This window comes from Meriones unguiculatus, chromosome 10, assembly GCF_030254825.1.
Source record: "Meriones unguiculatus strain TT.TT164.6M chromosome 10, Bangor_MerUng_6.1, whole genome shotgun sequence".
NCBI lineage: Eukaryota > Metazoa > Chordata > Mammalia > Rodentia > Muridae > Meriones > Meriones unguiculatus.
In genome coordinates this window covers 101,435,332-101,452,875 of record NC_083358.1, presented here as the reverse complement: position 1 = coordinate 101,452,875, position 17,544 = coordinate 101,435,332, and the positions used below count along the sequence as shown (strand labels likewise).

The following is a 17,544-nucleotide window of genomic DNA, read 5'->3' as shown; positions in this document are numbered from 1 at the left end:
GCTGTTATTACAGCAATGTCATTGAACACACTACAATTTTTTTTTTTCGTGAATAGCAGTCCTACTATACTTTGCAGCAAAAACGTCATTTTACATATTCTGAAATTCTTTTTTTCGTCGTTTGAAAGGGTAAAGGCCGGAGATTCTTTTACCTCACAAAGGTAAAGGAGAAATACGAAATTGAAAAGTCACTATGGAGACCACCTCCGGGGAAGGCGAAGAAGGAACTCTGCAAGAGCAGCGCCGGAACACAGCGCCAGACTCCGAAAGTATTAACATTGTTTAGCCGTTAGGGCGGTTGGCGGCAACTCGGCGGCCGGCGGCAGTTGCGTCGTACCCCGAAGCGTGCCTGGGCGCACGCTCCTCCTCGGTTCCTCCACTCACAGTGCTGGAGAGGCGCGGGGAGAAAGTCGCGGCGGGTGTTGGAACTACAACTCCCGCAAGGCCTTGCGCGTCCAGGGCGCTTTACAATAGCAGCTCGGTTGGCGAGGTCTGCGGAGAGGGGTCGGAACTGCCGTTTCCGGCATGTTCAGCTCTACGAGAAGGACGGAGCGGTGGAGGGCGGGGGAGAGACTCCAATGCCCAGCGGGCCCTGCGCGGGTGGCGCTTGCGCGAATCGCGGACGGGGGGGCGGTCGGGCCATTTAAATGTGTGTTTGTGGGTGAAATGGCTGCGCAGGTCGGAGCGGTTCGCGTAGTACGGGCGGTGGCGGCGCAGGAGGAGACGGACAAAGAAGGGAAGGAGAAACCCCATGTTGGGGTCTCGCAGCGGGGAGTGAAGCGGCAGCGCCGGGCGAGCAGCGGGGGTTCTCAGGAGAAGCGGGGGCGGCCGAGCCAGGACCCCCCTCTCGCTCCCCCTCATCGGCGGCGTCGCAGCCGCCAACATCCCGGGCCGCTGCCTGCAACGAATGCCGCCCCAACCGTCCCGGGCCCTGTTGAGCCTCTGCTCCTGCCGCCTCCGCCGCCACCGTCGCTGGCGCCCGCCGGGCCCGCCGTCGCTGCCCCGCTCCCGGCTCCGGGCACCTCGGCCCTCTTCACCTTCTCGCCCCTGACGGTGAGCGCGGCCGGGCCCAAGCATAAGGGCCACAAGGAGCGGCACAAGCACCATCACCACCGCGGCTCCGATGGTGATCCCGGCGCCTGCGTTCCGGGCGATCTCAAGCACAAGGACAAGCAGGAAAACGGTGAGAGGAGCGGAGGGGTGCCTCTGATCAAGGCCCCTAAGAGAGGTGAGAAGAAGCGAACCGCCGGCTTGAGCTCTAGGTCTCAGTGCCCATATCCCGCCCCTTTAGGACTGAGAGACGCCGCTCTATTCCCCTGAGCCCACTGAAGTGGACTCCAGATTGAAGACGGTTGCCACAGTTTGACCTACTTGAGCCTTCTCTCTGAGGCCGAGCTGTCAGTTTCCATCCCTCTTTGCAGTCCCCCGGAGCCTTTGCAACGTTTATTTTCAAATTCGGTAGGGTTTCCGCGCCGCGCGGTGCTGGGCATTGGATTAGTAGGTGCGGTACTAAAACCTGCCTTTCTGAAGTAAAGGCTTGTCACTGAAAGTCCCTTCTTGTTCTCTTTCTTGGAAGGCTTTAGTTTTTCTTATTCTCCGCACCAAAATATTCACGTTTGGCTCTGGGCTCTGAGTTTGAATTCTCCAAGAGGTTACACAACTCACTGGTTGCCTTCGCTTCAGCGAGGTTAAAAAAAAATCATTTATGGTGCTTCTTTTTCAGCTAGACGAAATAATTTTTTTAAAAATATATATTAGCCCTGTTAAGGCTTAGTATGGTGTATAGGATTGGCTCGAGGAAGGTTTTAATCACGCTTTGAATCCAAGGAAGTAGACCAGCCATATCTCTGAAGAGAAGGAAGGGTGCAGTAGGATGTAGATGCAGAGTCTAGTTCTAGTCATCCTGCCAGAGCACTATTTGAGAATCTCTGCAATTCCAGCAGTCCTTAAAGGTATTTCACATAGAAAACGTAAGACTCATTAAGTGTGATTTTGAGAGAAATTAGGCCGGCCAAAATTGATGTCTTCTACTGCCAGGTACTTGCAGCAATTTTTTCATTCTTTGTGGAAGAAACGAGGTATACTTTTGGTTATGCTGTATCATACTTTGTGTATGATGTTTATAACTTGTAATACTCGTAATCTCAATAGCACACTAACCCACTAATGCGTGTTGAGTACTGAGCCATTTCAGTGATTACGTGGTAGTGAACCAGGCTTTGAATCTAAAATTTCGAGTGTCCTGCATTCTTCCCACATATTTGGTCTTAGTGCTAACCAGTGTGTGTGTGTGTGCCTGTGTGTGTGTTTAGGTGCAAATTTTCATTGGATGGAACTGCTTCTTTTTTCCTTTGGTGATACACAGATACCATTCTCAGGAGTAGAACTGTGGCAAGCTGACTGGTGTGTCAATTTCCAATTTTGCATATTGGAGTAGCTTATATTTTTGCCTTTATTCCCCACTCTCTCTGGTTTGTGTCCATACACAGCTACAGGGAATTTTGAGTAATCATTTCCTTTAAATTTGTGGTAGGAGAGAATACTAGGGTCCAGAATAGTAAAGAGACTTCATCTACATCAAGGCTCATTACCAAAGACAGAATTTAAATAATAATAATAATAACAACAACAACAATAATAATAAATTATTGGCACAGAACCCAGGATCCTAAATGCCAGTTCAGGCTTCATCTCTGGTCTGCCTGACTTTGCTTTCCTTTGCTTCCCTTTTCTATACTCCTTTGCTTGCCTTTTTCCTGTGCCTTGACATTCTCATTCTAGCAGCAGTCAGTAAGCTAACCAGAAATTATCAGGGATCTCTCAGTCCCCCTTTATGTGGGAGGGTGGTGCTGACACAGATCGAACTCACAGCGTGCTTCTCTGAAGACTATACAGGCCCCAGGTTTTTAAAAATCAAATAAAAAGAAGTCTCTCATACTGATGAATAGAATTTTCGTGAATTACATGATGTAAATGCCCTATATCTGTGTTGTTAAATATGGTAGCCATATGTAGCACTTAAACAGATTTGTATGTGGCTGTGTGACTGAGAAACTGAAATTTTATTTTATTCTAATTTATAACATGTTACATATAGCTCATGGCTATTACATTGGACAGCACAGCTTTTTGCTCTTTTTTGAAAGAGAAATGGGTTAAAACCAAGCCATTTGAACACTTTTCACTTCTGGTTTCGAGATAATTGGATTTCATGCTCAAACTATATATATTCTGGGAAAATAGGACCCTCTGGTCAGGTATATTTGAGGAAGCCTGTAGTGTCATAGTCTGAATAGCTGGAGCGCACTGAAGCTTTGTGCAAAAACACACCAGCTTAACATTGTTTATTTTAAGCTTTTTGCATAGTTGGACCAATACTTGTAAAAATCTCTCCGTTTGTTTATTTTTGTTTACCCTCAGGTTCAGGATGCATGGCTCTGGAAGTAAATTTTGGTTCTAGTGCTTACTGTGTGATCAGATCAAATTAATCTCTTTTTAACCCTACTTTTCCTATTTGTGAACTAGGGTTGTGGTATTTCATTCATACGGTTGTTGTAGGGATTCAGTGGGGACACTGTGAGCAATTAAAACTGGCTTTAATTTTACTACACTTGGTCCTGTAAACACCTCTAATAAAGAAAGTAGATTGTTGTTTACAGAGGAATCTCATCCTTTGCTTATGCTAAAATTATTAGGAACTTTCAATTTGCTTTGAAATAATTATAGATTCACACACACACACACACACACACACAAATAGCACAGTTTATTTCAGTGGTTATATCTTATGTAACTATTGTATAATACCCACGCTAGGAAATTGATGTATGTGTGAGTGTGTGTGTTTGTGTGTGTGTGTGTGTGTGTGTGTGTGTGTGGGTTCTGTGCCATCTTATCACATGTAGTTTAGAGTAACCACCACTGTAAAATAAGGCACAAAACTCCAGAAACATCTCTCTTGGGCTTTCCCTTCATAGCATCAGGTATGGTCTCCTTGCCCTCTTTTCTGTTTTTAATCGGTAACAACCACTAGTCTGTTCTCTATCTTTATAGTTTTGTCATTTGAAATTTTATAAAAATGGGGTCTTTTGAAGCTAGCTTATTATTATTAAACTCAGCATGGTGTCTCTGAGGTCATCCATGTGGTATATATGTCAGTGGCCCTCACCCCATCATTATTGGATAATATTATCAACAAGGGTGATTCTTGGATCTAAGGACATTTTGGTGTCTAGTTTGGGGCTATTAGAAATAAAGCTTCCTGTTCAGAGTTTTGTTTGGAAGCAAATTTTCATTTCTTTGAGGAATGTTCTTATTAGGTCATGTGGTTTTTGTTTGTTTGTTTTTATTTGTTTTTTTGTGCCAATTTTTTAGTCAGTGCTTTTAAAAATATTTTAAGAATTTTTTTATTGAGAATTATTTGTATATTACAGGTATCCACTGTTTAGTTGTAATTTTTAGTTGCTTGCTTTTCCCTCAGTTTAACAAAGATATTTTACACAACAAAGTCAGCAATGTTTTATTGAGTAATGAATCATTTTTGGGTGTCATTCTCCGCTTGCAAGCTTTATAATTTAATTTCCTGTGTTTAAATTTGTGGTCCATTTGAGTTGATTTTATACAGGTGTGAGATTATGTTCTTTTTTTGAACGGGAGGTGTTCTTTAGATAAAGTCACTGTAACATCTGAAAATGTATTGTTCTCCATTGAATTGCTTTTGCACCTTTATAGATGACTTGTGCAGCTGATGGACTCTTTGCTTTCTGTTGCTGTGGTAAACACCATTACCAAAAGCAGCACAGGAAGGAAAGAGTTGCTTTTACGGGCCACAGTCCATCATGAAAGGAAGTCAGGAACAGGAACTCAAGGCAGGAACCTGAATGCAGAAACTGAAGCAAAGACCATGAAGGAACACTGCTAGCTTGCTTCCCATAGTTTTTTTTTCATTTGTTTTCTTATACCACCCAAGATCATCTGCCTAGGTTTGGCATTGCCTGGGCCCTCCCACATCAATCATTGATCAAAAAAGATATTCCCTAGACTTTTCAATCTGATGGAGGTATTTTCTCAGCTGAAGTTCCTTCTTCCCAGATGGCTCTAGGTTACCTCAAGTTGACAAATCTAACCAGCACAACTGGGTGGGGGAGGCAGGAAGGCTGGAAGTTTCAAGCCAGCATGGGTTACATAGCAACTTCTAGCCAGCTATGTTTGTAGAGAGCTTGCCTACATGCACAGCCCTGGGTTCAGTCCCCAACATGTCCCAAAACAGGGTGTGGTAGCACTGGCTGTAATCTCAGTACCTGGAAGGTGGAGGTAGGAGGGCCAGAGGTTTAGGGTCATTCTTTGCCACATGTGCACTTGAAACCAGCTTGGGACATTGAGATCTTGTCTTAAAACAAAAACAAAAAAATTAGTTCTCCTGCCTCTTATTTTAGAAATTGTTAAGATTGTTTTTTATGTTTCAGATTGTAGAAAACCCCTCATAACACATGAAAACTGTAGGATGTAAATTCCATGTCCACAAATAAAGTTTTATTGGAATACATTTATATATACTGTCTGAATTGGTTTCTGCATTATAGTAGCAGAGTAGGAGTAGTTGAGGCAGAGACCATCTGCTCTACAAAGCCTGCCGTGTTCTTTACAAAGTTGGCAACCTCTGACTAGAGACATGGAACATGACTAAGAGACATGTTCCTGCACATCAGCCCAACAATACTCAATCCAAATTCATATATAGGATAATTTCAAATATTACCACTTCAGACATCTGGCGTTGCTCATACATAGTTAAAAGAAAAGCTTGGTATGTAAATACTTGCTCCGAAATAGGAAGTAAAATGATTTTCAGAGGTGAGTAACATGCTTGAAATTTTCCAATAGTGGAACTGAATGTTAGACTCTTAAGAAAAACCAAATGCCTTAGGATCTAGTTTGCTCTTTCTGCTGTGCACTTTGGGACTGATGTATATAAAGACATATTAAAATGTTTGCTATATTTTATAAGCAGTATGCTTCAGTCTACCTAAATAGCCACTTGTTTCCTTTGATCTTAATTTCTTTCTCTCCTTTGTTATTATTCATAAAAGTATAGACCAAAGAGATTTCATCAAAAATAGTAGTTTATTTTTAATTGTTCTTGGTTAGTAACTATGATCTTATTATATTAAGAATCAGAAGATAATTGCCTAGCTTTTAGCTCCAGTGTCATTAAACTACAGGATTGCTCTTCTGTGAATTGTCATAGTCAGCTGTTCTGTTTTTCACTGTTGACCCCCTTCCTAATTGCTATCATGTGGAAGTGTTCTGTGATACACAAAAGATACTGGGTGTGTTGCCACATTTCTGTGATCACAGTATTTGGGAGGTTGATGATTGCTAGCTGGAACAGGACCCTTTCTCAGAAAATAGGAAGATACTAATAGAAACACTTGATTGATTTTTGTGGTAGCAATGGAGAATTATTGGGTTTATAATGAGAATTAATTTTATTTATCAGAAACTTCAGAAACTGTTTTCCCTATCTACCAGAGAAGAAAAAATTCTTGTCAGTAAAGTATGAAAACTTTCATATAACAAATAATGCTGTCTTTGTGATCACGTGTTTGTAAAGGGCCTTATGCTTAGGAATATGTAATGCTTTACTGGAAACTCATATAGGCCAGCATCTGAAGCCCATTGATTGTAACTGGATAATCTTAGTTAATAATCAGAGAGGCTGAAAGAAGAGGCAGGCAAGAAGAAAGTGCACTGTGTTGTATTGAAAGAATATGAAATTTGGAGTTAGATGGGTCTGAATTTTCACTTTCAGCTGCTAGCTTTGTGACCTAATAAAAGTTACATCTGTTTCAGATTTTCAAAAATTTTATAATTTAATTAATTTTTTTATTAATTACAGTTTATTCACTTTGTATTCCAACTGTAGCCCCCTCCCAATCCTACCCTTCCTCCCTCTTCTCCATCCCTGCCCTTCCCCCAGTCCACTGACAGAGGAGGTCCTCCTCCCCTTTCATCTGATCCTAGCCTCTCAGGTCTCATCAGGACTGGCTGCATTGTCTTCCTCTGGCTTACCCCTTAGGGAGAAGTGATCAAAGAGCCGGACACTGAGTTCATGTCAGAGACAGCCCCTGTTCCCATTATTAGGGAACCCACTTGGACACTGAACTGCCATGGGCTACATCTGTGCAGGGGTTCTAGGTTATCTCCATGAATGGGCCTTGGTTGCTGTTTCAGATTTTGCTTTCATCTTTGAAAAAGAATTTCTGTGTCTACTGGACTGAATTGTTGGATTAAAATGAGATCATGAATAAGGTCCTAATAAATATTTAGTGAGTCATCATTTTTTCTCTTTTTCAGATTTTTCTCCCTTTTTATGTTTCACTTGTGCTGTACTCTGGGCCAGTAATTTCTAGTTTTAATCTGATACCCCAGAGTTGTTGACAAGTATTTCAAGGAATGTTATCCAACCCTTTTATTGTTATTATGATAAGATAAAAACTTGTGTCAGACCTGTGATGAAAGATTCATTATCTTGTTTAATTCTTGCAATAACTCTTAAGTTACCGCTAGTGTTAATAATATTTTAAGTAAGAAAATAAAGGTTTAAGGGAACTTTTGGGTTTGTCCAGAGACTAATAAGCAGTAGAGGTGAGGTAGTCATCTCAGTCTTAACAGAGAAGCAGTGAGGTGGGCAATTTTGGTTTTGTGTGTTTTTGTTAAGAGGCATGATGTTGTGCTATTCCCCAGGCTAGCTTTGAGCCCACAATTTTCTTATCATACTTCTGGGGTTCTGGATTACAAGGCATATAAATACCCAGTCTCAGCATGCACTGTTTGTACCTATGTGTTTGTGTTCTTGTTGATATGCGTGTGGAGGTCAGAGATCCATCTCAGGATTCATTCTTCATGAGCCTTCCACTTTGTCTCTGAGCCAGTCTCATACTGGGACTTAGTTCTTATCTGTTTGGCTGGCTAGTCAGTGAGCTCCAGGGATCCTCCCCATTATTGGGACTCAAGCACTAGCAACAATGGTTGGCTTTTTCAGGTGCTTGCTGGGTACTGAACTCAGGTCCTCATACTTGTCTAACAAGCACTTCACCAATAGAACCATTGCCTGCTCTTAATTAGCACATTTTGCCTTTAGATTTCTACCATTTGGGAGTGAAAAGAATAATTAACATTTACTATTTGTTATATTCTAGGATTATGCCAGCTACTCTACATGCAGTTTTCATTTATTCTGTACATTTTTATAGGAAAATACTCTTGTCTCCTTTCCCCCATTTTATCAGCAAGAAACAGTGAGATACAGAGATACTAGTTTGCAAAAGGCCAAGCTGCCTTATTTTCAGCAGCACAGCAAAATGGTACAGCTGCTTCAGAAGACAATTTGGCAGTGTTTTAGAAAGCTAAACATACTCTTATATGATATGGCAGTTCACATACTATTTGGTATTTACCCAAAATTTTTGGAAACTTATACCTACACAGAAATTTTAAAAGTTTTATTCATAATTGCCTACAATTGGAAGCAGCTCATTTCCTCTTCTTCCTCCTCCTCCTCCTCTTCTTTTAAAGCATTTTTATTTATGTATACACTGTTCTGCCTGCATGTCAGAAGAGGGCACCAGATCTCATTACAGATGCTTGTGAGCCACCATGTGGTTGTTGGGAATTGAACTCAGGACCTCTAGAAAAGCAACCAGTGCTTTTAACCTCAGAGTCATCTCTCCAGCCCTCTCAGATGTTCTTTGACAGATAAAGGGACAAATTGTGGTACATCTACAATGAAATATACAGCTCTAAAAACAAACTACTGAGTTCTGAAAAGTAACAGAATAACCATGTGTGCATTACATGTGATAGAAAGAACCCAGTCTAAGAGGGCTACACACTGTATGATTCCAGTTGTGTAACACTGAAAAAGACAATCGATGGAAACAATGAAAAACATCAGTAGCTGCTGGCAATTAGGATGGGGGAGACTTAAGAATAGTGAGCTCTCAGGATTTGTAGGGCCACTAAGCTACCCTGTAAAATATTGTAATGGAAGGCTCATATCATTTACGATTGTTCAAACAAGAATGTACAGTACCAAGAGTGAACTATAACTTGAGCTGTGGCAGTTGGTGACGGTGATTGAAGACATCCCAGTGTGTTCAGTGATTAAGTGTGCAGTTCTGGGTTTTGGGAAATTTGTATAGCTTCTTGTCAGTTTTGTTTACTTAAAACAACTATGTTTTAGGGTGAATGTGTTCATGTAACTCTGTAATGGTAGCATCCAGCAGGCTAAGGCAAGAGGATCATGAATTCAAGGCTAGCCTGAGACATCTGAGAGATTCAAGACCAGTTCAGGGTAAACAGAGAGAAGACCTCTTTTCAAACAGAACTACTTCTATTAAAAACAAAACAAGCAAACAAAAATACCCGTGTAGTTTTAAGAAGTGGTAGAACACGGTTTCCACCTACCTAGCTTTTTTTTTTTTTTTTTTTTTTTTTTTTTTAGCATAAAGGTTGTATGTGTACAGTGTTAAAAATAATGACTTTCAAAAAGTTGGCTTCGAATGAAGTAGCTTTTTGGTTTTTCATTTAAATCAGGTTTTTATATAAAACTATACAAGAGAAGCAAAAATAATTTATTCCCCCATTACTTTTGGGAGACTGAGGTAAGAGGATCTTGAGTTTAAAACAAACTACTTAGCAAGGCCCTATCTCCAGAACAAAAAGAAAAAAATAAAGTTATTTTTAGAATACAACTTTAGTTCATTTTCTTTATGATTAATACAATGTGAACAATTATTGTTTGCTTTTTCTTATCTATCACACATGATACTTAGGAGTGGAAGGTACCATAGTTCCCAAGATACAGTTCAGGTGTGTGCGTGTGCATATGATGGTCCTGGGAATTGAACCCAGAAATTTGTGAATGCTAGACAAGTACTCTACCAGTGAGCTACATTCTACCCCTTATGCTAATTTTTTTGCACTAGTGAAAACTAGTGTGATAAGTAAACTAGGCTATTTGATGATAGATGATGTTAACTAATTTGAGGACTTTTCCATGTATTGTAGGTAAAGTTGTACGACTTTTTGAAAGAGAGCTGGCAATTAGTTTCTTAGATCAATGTCCCTGTCTTTCTCTCTAGTAAGACAAGTTTCAGTGTGGTATGTAAAAAGCTTTCCTTAATATAAGTGGAGTATAGATTGGTTCTTTGTTTTTAAGAGCTGATGTGAGGGCTGGAGCACCTGCCCAGCGTGTGTGAAGAAGAGTAGGTTTATTTGCTGTCGCTGCAAAACAAAACAAGAGGAGAAATGACAGGCCAGCAAGATCCCTCAGTGGGGAAAGGATGTGGAGCTAGAAGCCTGCTGACTTGAGCTGGATCCCTAGAACACATATATATGTGGAAGGAGACAACTTCCACAGAGCTGTCCTCTGACTTCCACAGAGGCACCCACGTTCGTATACACAATAGCTATAAACCAGCAATGAAACTGATGACAGCAAGTTTTAGCTCTTACACCCTGGAGAAATAACTACGAAAGTGACTTCCTGAACACTTTTTTTTTTTTGTGGGAAAACTAAACTACTGTACCAGAAATGAAAAGATCATGAAGCCTTTAGGTGTTGACTGCCTCCATTTTTTTCTCTCTTTTGTAGACATTAACTTTTAAATAATATTCCTTACTCAAAGCAAGGCAATTGGCATTTTCTCAAACAGCAGCAGTGGCCGACTTCATGTAATAACAAACAGTGTAGAGATGCGTAGGACATTCTCCGTTGCCACCACTGCAGTTTAAGAATAAGTTTTGTTTGTTCATGTAAATTCATTAGCAAGTAGGAGATGAATGGTCTCAAATTTATCTACACAAAAGGCAAGCTTCTGTATCTCAGCCTGAGAAAAACAGTCTACATTTGAAAAACAGGATTAGTTAGGAGAAATCGAAATTTGTGAGAGTAAAATTAATTTAAAGCTCATCTTTTTTTTTTGTTTTGTTTTGTTTTTAAACAAAAGTGTTTTGGGATAAAATTGACAAGGACTTGGCCATGTAGAAATACCACTGATAAATAGTAATATAGAAAATAACTGTTTTTATGCACTTCCTTCTCAGTGCTAATTTCAGTGGCAGATCTAGGTCATAATTCACTTTTTGTATACCTTCTGAAACTTAAAACCTGATATTTTCAGAGCTGTTCTTATGTTCCCTTCCCATGAAATTACGAAAGGATTTAGCAGGGTGTGATTAGAGGAGCATTTTAAGGCCAAGCTTTATAATGAATGACATTTTGTTCCTTGGGAAAATTGTCTAAATTACTGATTTGCTATTGGGAAACATATTTAGGTAAGTTTTTTTTTTTAAGATTTTATTTATTTATTTTATATATATATGAGTACTCTATCTGCATGTACACCTGCATGCCAAAAGAGGGCATTAGAGGGTATAGATGGTTGCAAGCCACCATGTGGTTGCTGGGAATTAAACTCAGGTCCCGTGGAAGAGCAGACAGTGCTCTAAACCTCTGAGCCATCCCTTCAGCCTCTAGATTAGTTTTACAAAACTAATACAAAATAGTACAAAATATAAATAAATATAATTAAGTATTTTACTTAATTACAATCTAGTTCTATGTGAAGTATAAGATGGGTTATATTTTTAGTTACCAGTATAAGCAATCTGCTTTTATGAATGTTATATAGTTAGATTTAAATAATGTTTATAAATGAAAAGGCTTTTTTTTATTGGGTTCTCTTTCATCCCATCCATCCATCCATCCATCTAACTAACTATCTGTCTATATTTTAAGTCGTTTCTCATTCTGACTCTGTACTCCAGGCTGGCCAGGCTCACCAGGCTGACTTAGAGGTCATTCTCCCTCTGCCTGTGCCTTTTGAGTGCAGAAATCACAAGGGTGAACTACCATGCCTGGGCTTTTGTTGTTTTAAAGGAATTTTCAAACACATAGTACATTGTTTGTATATATATATATATATATATTTAATTTATTTATTATTTATTCAGTGTTCTGCCTGCATGCGTGCCTCAGGACAGCAGAGGGCATCAGATTTTACTACAGATGGTTGTGAGCCACCATGTGGTTGCTGGGAATTGAACTCAGGACCTTTGGAAGAGCAGACAGTGCCCTTAACGGCTGAGCCATCTCTCCAGCCCCTGTTTGTATATTTTAAAGGCATGCATTTTAAAATATTTTCTTTAGCTTTTATAACTTGTAGTATGTGGTCATTTGGAATGGTTTTATCTAGAATCTTTATATTAGTTAGTATTTATCTATTATGCCAAGTAAGTGTTGTATAACTGGGTATGTATGTTAACTAAATTGATTATATTGGAAATACTATTGCTTGGTAGATAAATTATAGTAAATGCTAGACTAAATTTGAAGATTAGTTAGGACTATAGTTGTTTAATCCCAAAGGGTTTTTTTTTTTGGGGGGGGGGTCAGCTGTATTTTCTAACTACTAAATAAATGATGTCTTTCTGTATTGGGCTTGTCAATTCATTCTAACTGTTTAAACCTTGAGTCGGTTCTTACATTATAACATTAATATGTTTCTCATAGAAAATTAGAAAAATACAGATAGGCAGAAAAGATAGACATCTATAATCCTGCCACATTTGATAACTACTAGTAATACTTTAGCATCTATCTCTACAGACATTTTTCTGTATTTTATGTATATAGCACATATATATGTTAGCCAGCCTTTTCCCTGATTTTAGATCTTTTGCTTCTCTTTAGAAATCTACCCCTAGCTCTTCAAATACCCAGCCCTTTTATTACTTAGAACTCATTCTAAATTTCACCTTATAAAATGAGCTTCCCCAACATCTAGAACAGCCTTTTTATCTCCTACTACCTGGTAGTACTGTAGCTTCTTGATTTTCTTCAATTAGATTATAAGGTACAGGAGAGTAGATTGTGTTTGTGCTGTAGTCAGCATTATAGCCCTAATGTTCAGAGTGTACCTAGTACATGGTATGTATGTCTGTAATAAATTCAAGTGAAATGAATGTTTAATTGAAAAATAGTATCAGAACAAATGTATGTTAAGTGCTTTGGAATAAAAGGTAATATATGCTCCTGACCTCCGATTAGAGTCTAGAAGACAGATGGAGAGTTCTGTCAGTCTGGAACGGGAAGCTGTGTGGAAAGGGCATCATGGACTTGCCTTTGTCACATATTCTCTTGAGTGGAGAAGTTACCAGTACAGGCCTTCCAGAAGAGTCAATGTGATCATTTATGACATTCTTATGTAAACTTCACTACTTTATAGTTTATAGTATATAGCTATCAGAATTTAATCACTATATTAGGTATTTTAGTGGGTTTAGTGATTTTGTTGCTTTAAAAGATACTGTCATGGCTATTTTTGTAGATCTCCCAGTCATTTCTTAGATAACTTTGACTTAGAACGTTTTCTGGATCTAGAGTTTATACATGTTTTCAAGGCTTGTGGTATGTATCACCAAATTGTCATTTGTGGAAATTTTATCAGCTTTTTGAATAAGGGTTAAGTGTTTTGGGGCCTACAGATTTTCCAGTTAATCATCTGTCCGTAATCTTGGGTAAGCTGTTTTAGCACTTCATATTTGACTTTGTTCCCATAAAACAGTGTGGAGAACATCCTCAGAGAGGATGTAAAGGTGAAGCACTGTGTGGAGGGCTCTGTGCAGAGCCTGGCACAGGGTAAACTTTGCCAAACAATGGTCACCAGTTCCTGGGTTTTGACTCTGTTGTTTCTGATGTCTTGCTGTTTGTGTTGTCTTTCTTTTACTTTTTCCCATGAGAAGAAGAAAAGGGCTTCTGTTTCCCTTCCCTTTTTGAGACAGTCTTGCCTTAGAGTCCAGACTAGCTTCCATTTCTTAATCTTTTGTTAACCTACTAGAAGCTTGAATTACAGGTGTGTGCTACCACACTAGAATCAAAAGGATATTGTAAAATCTCTGGCTTTCCTGAAGAAAAGTGATGATTACTTTTAAAAGAGACATCAGGAAAAAGGGGTGAGAAAAATATAGCAAGATACAAAGGGAGAAAAAGATTGGGAGTAACAAGAACACTTGTGGTAGAATAGTAGATACGACCAGCGAGATGAGCAGTAAATAAGGTGTGATGAGAGTGTGAGTGGCAGCCTATGTCATCCATTTCCTTATAGTAGAGATGCCTCTCACCCCACCCTACCCCACCGCTGCAAGACAACAGTTTTTTAAAAATTAAATTTGATAGGTAAAAATAGTGTTTTATGGTTTAATTTGTCTTTGGCTCAACTGTGTGTAGTATAATTATTAATAGACAGCAAAACATGAAACAACAAATTTCAATTTAAATTTTGTAAGAGTAACTAAACAAATACACCATATGGTATAGCATACACTACTGCAGTGTTTTAGCTTTATTACAATCCTGTGTGTGTGTGTGTGTGTGTGTGTGTGTGTGTGTGTATGTGTGTGTGTGTGTGTGTGTGTGTGTGTGTTGCTGGGGATTGAATCCATGGCATTGCACATACACTTAACTGTAGTTCCAACAGTAACTCGTTATTTTTTTTTTAAGTATAACATTTGACCCAGAATGTTACTGTATTTTAAGATCTTTGTCTCACTTTTGTTTCTAATGATAAAAGATGTAATAACAAATTCTCAGAAATGAAGGAGAGGGTATTTAATTTTAGATAAGTACCTTAAGACACATGTATATTGACACTGGTCCTAGCAACTAACTTATTTTTAATTATTGTGGCCAGAAACAGCAGATGAAAATGGTAAAACCCAGAGAGCTGATGATTTTGTCTTGAAGAAAATAAAGAAGAAAAAGAAAAAGAAACATCGAGAAGACATGCGAGGAAGGCGCCTTAAAATGTACAATAAGGAAGTGCAAACCGTCTGTGCCGGCTTGACCCGTATCAGCAGAGAGAGTCTCCCCCAAGGACAGCTAAATAGCACTTCAGGACTTAATAAGGAGTCTTTCAGGTATCTGAAGGATGAACAGCTGTGCAGATTAAATTTGGGCATGCAAGAATATCGGGTGCCCCAGGGAGTACAGACACCTTTTACAACGCACCAGGAACATTCTATTCGCAGAAATTTCTTAAAAACAGGTACTAAATTTAGCAACTTTATTCATGAAGAACACCAGTCCAATGGTGGTGCTCTTGTCCTTCATGCATACATGGACGAACTCTCATTTTTGTCTCCAATGGAGATGGAGAGATTTTCTGAGGAGTTTCTTGCTTTGACATTCAGTGAAAATGAGAAAAATGCTGCCTACTATGCTTTAGCAATAGTGCATGGAGCGGCTGCTTATCTCCCAGACTTCTTGGACTACTTTGCTTTTAATTTTCCCAACACTCCAGTGAAAATGGAAATTTTGGGCAAGAAAGATATTGAAACAACCACCATTTCAAATTTTCACACTCAGGTAAGGTAAAATGATTATTTAATTGGATGGTAAATACAGTATCACAGCAGTATTAACTTCATTGTATTGTGCAACACACCTGCACATATAAAAATTCCTGGTAATAAAAGTATTTCAGACTGTCTTGTTTTTCAAATTGTAATTCCTGATTACTAAGATCTTTGGTGTGGGGCGTGCTATTTGCTTGATGAAATGCTTTAGACATCATTGTGAGTTTATGGAAATCAGCTTGAAAACGAATCCGGGCTTTACATTTAGGCAATGCTAGCGTAGAGTATATGATTTAGACATAATAGCTTCAGAGTAAAATTAGTTAAAACTCTGATACCGGAGTAGAACACATCAGTGTTGGCTTATTTATTTACCAGATTTTGCTTAAGTTCTTTTAGTAACTTGTTGGCAGTCTGTCCCAGAAATACACCCCATTTGTGTGCCTTGGGAATGTCACTGGAGAGACCGCCATTGCCTCTGCTCCCTTTGCCTTGCACTGTTGTAGGTAAAGACATTTTCTAAGCCTTGCTTGGGCAGTTAGGCTTAAGTCAGCAGGGAAACGTTCCTTTCTAACCACTTTTTAGTCAAGCATTCCTTTCAGTGGAGTTACTGTAGAGCATTAAAAAGAACAGAAATCTTTTTTTTTTTTTTTTGCTTGCTTTTCTCAGAAAGACTGAATATGACTGGGCAGCACTAGGTTTATATTGTAGATACTGTGATTCAAATTTAGTGGAGACTATTTCACTTTTTAAAGATTTATATAGTCTGCATTTTTAGGTTTTAGAGCCTTTCTTTTCCTTTAACCTTTTTTGAGGTAAATAAGGTTATATATTCCGACTCTCAGCTGCTTACATTATAGTGGATTCAAGCCACTAAGACTTACTTGACCCGTCCTTAACTTGAATTTTTTAGTGAGTCTTTACCATCCTTGCCTCCAATGAGGGGAGTATCCAGTTTAGATTCATGGACTTCAGAATTTCTCTAATTGAAGTTCTCTCTGCAGTAGAGAGAGCAGGAGCAGCTAATCTGGAGAGGTCGCAAGATGAGTCTGCCCAAGATGTTGGAACTCCATGTGCAGTAAAGGGCTTCGTCTTGGAGTTTGGCCTTGTTACCGCAATCAGGTACCAAAGTACTGACTTTTGTAGTAGATTTTCCTTTCTTTTTCTTTTTAAAGGAGTTTTGCCCTTTGAAAGTTAGAGAATCCTACTTTTATAAATACTGAAAAAGAAATAAACAGTTCTAATCTACTCCATAGCACAAATAAAGGTACTGCTGAGAGCGGAGTTCACATGTTCCTTCACTTTTTTAGATTAGATGATTAGAGAGATTAGAGAGATGAGATGAATTTTCTAGTCTGACAGACCAGCAAGCACATCTAAAAAATAAGCCAGAAATTTGGGGGGAGATACAGCTTTGTAAAGGCGATTTTTAAACTTTTATATTAGTCTATAGGTTGAGTTTGCATGTTGACAGTATTCAGACCAAAAATGAAACATCTTAAAATGGTATTCCCTGCTGATTTTTGTCCTCCAATTAATTTTTTAAGTGGAGCTGATATTTAAATGACTGTACCAACAACTTACCATGAGATTTACTTTGTGGTTTATAAAATAAGTATTCTTAAAGAATATGTTAGATTATTATGGAATTAGATATTGCTGCTTTAGCCACATAAGAGGATAGAAGACTGTGGGTCTTGTTGCTCTTGTGGTTCAAGGACTTGTATAGCCCAGGAAACTTGAAATTTGTAAATCTTGAAGTTTGTGAATCTTTGATGGATGTGGAGATGGATGCTAGCACATTAGTTCCTGTTTGTTCATGGCTTGTAGAAATGTTTGTACATTCAGATCAGAATATTTGAAACAATCAGGAGGTACATAAGCAATCTATCCCTGCTGTCCATTGAAGAAACTTCTAATTTGTTACCCAGAGGCAGACCATTAGTAAGTATTAGTAAGTCAGGATGGAAACTGAGGCCATCTGACCCCTCACTGTGACCATTGGGAATGAGATTACTTCGTCTAACATTGTGATTATAAAGCTAAAGTTGTATCTCAGTGCAAAGTAGGAAAAGCTTTGATTTTATTTCATTTTTTTTAAACAAATCTGCTTAGATGCTGGGA

At 39.0% G+C, this 17,544-nt stretch overlaps 1 protein-coding gene across 1 annotated transcript in view; it reads left to right on the top strand.

The window, feature by feature from the left end:
- The first annotated feature begins 203 nt into the window (after positions 1-203).
- Rsbn1 (round spermatid basic protein 1) overlaps positions 204-17,544 on the top strand; it is a 46,765-nt gene continuing 29,424 nt past the window's right edge. The window contains exons 1-2 of the mRNA XM_021634203.2: positions 204-1,228; positions 14,757-15,430. Coding sequence (XP_021489878.1) covers positions 526-1,228; positions 14,757-15,430 — 1,377 coding nt within the window. The 5' untranslated portion in view covers positions 204-525. The remainder of the gene's footprint in view (positions 1,229-14,756; positions 15,431-17,544) is intronic.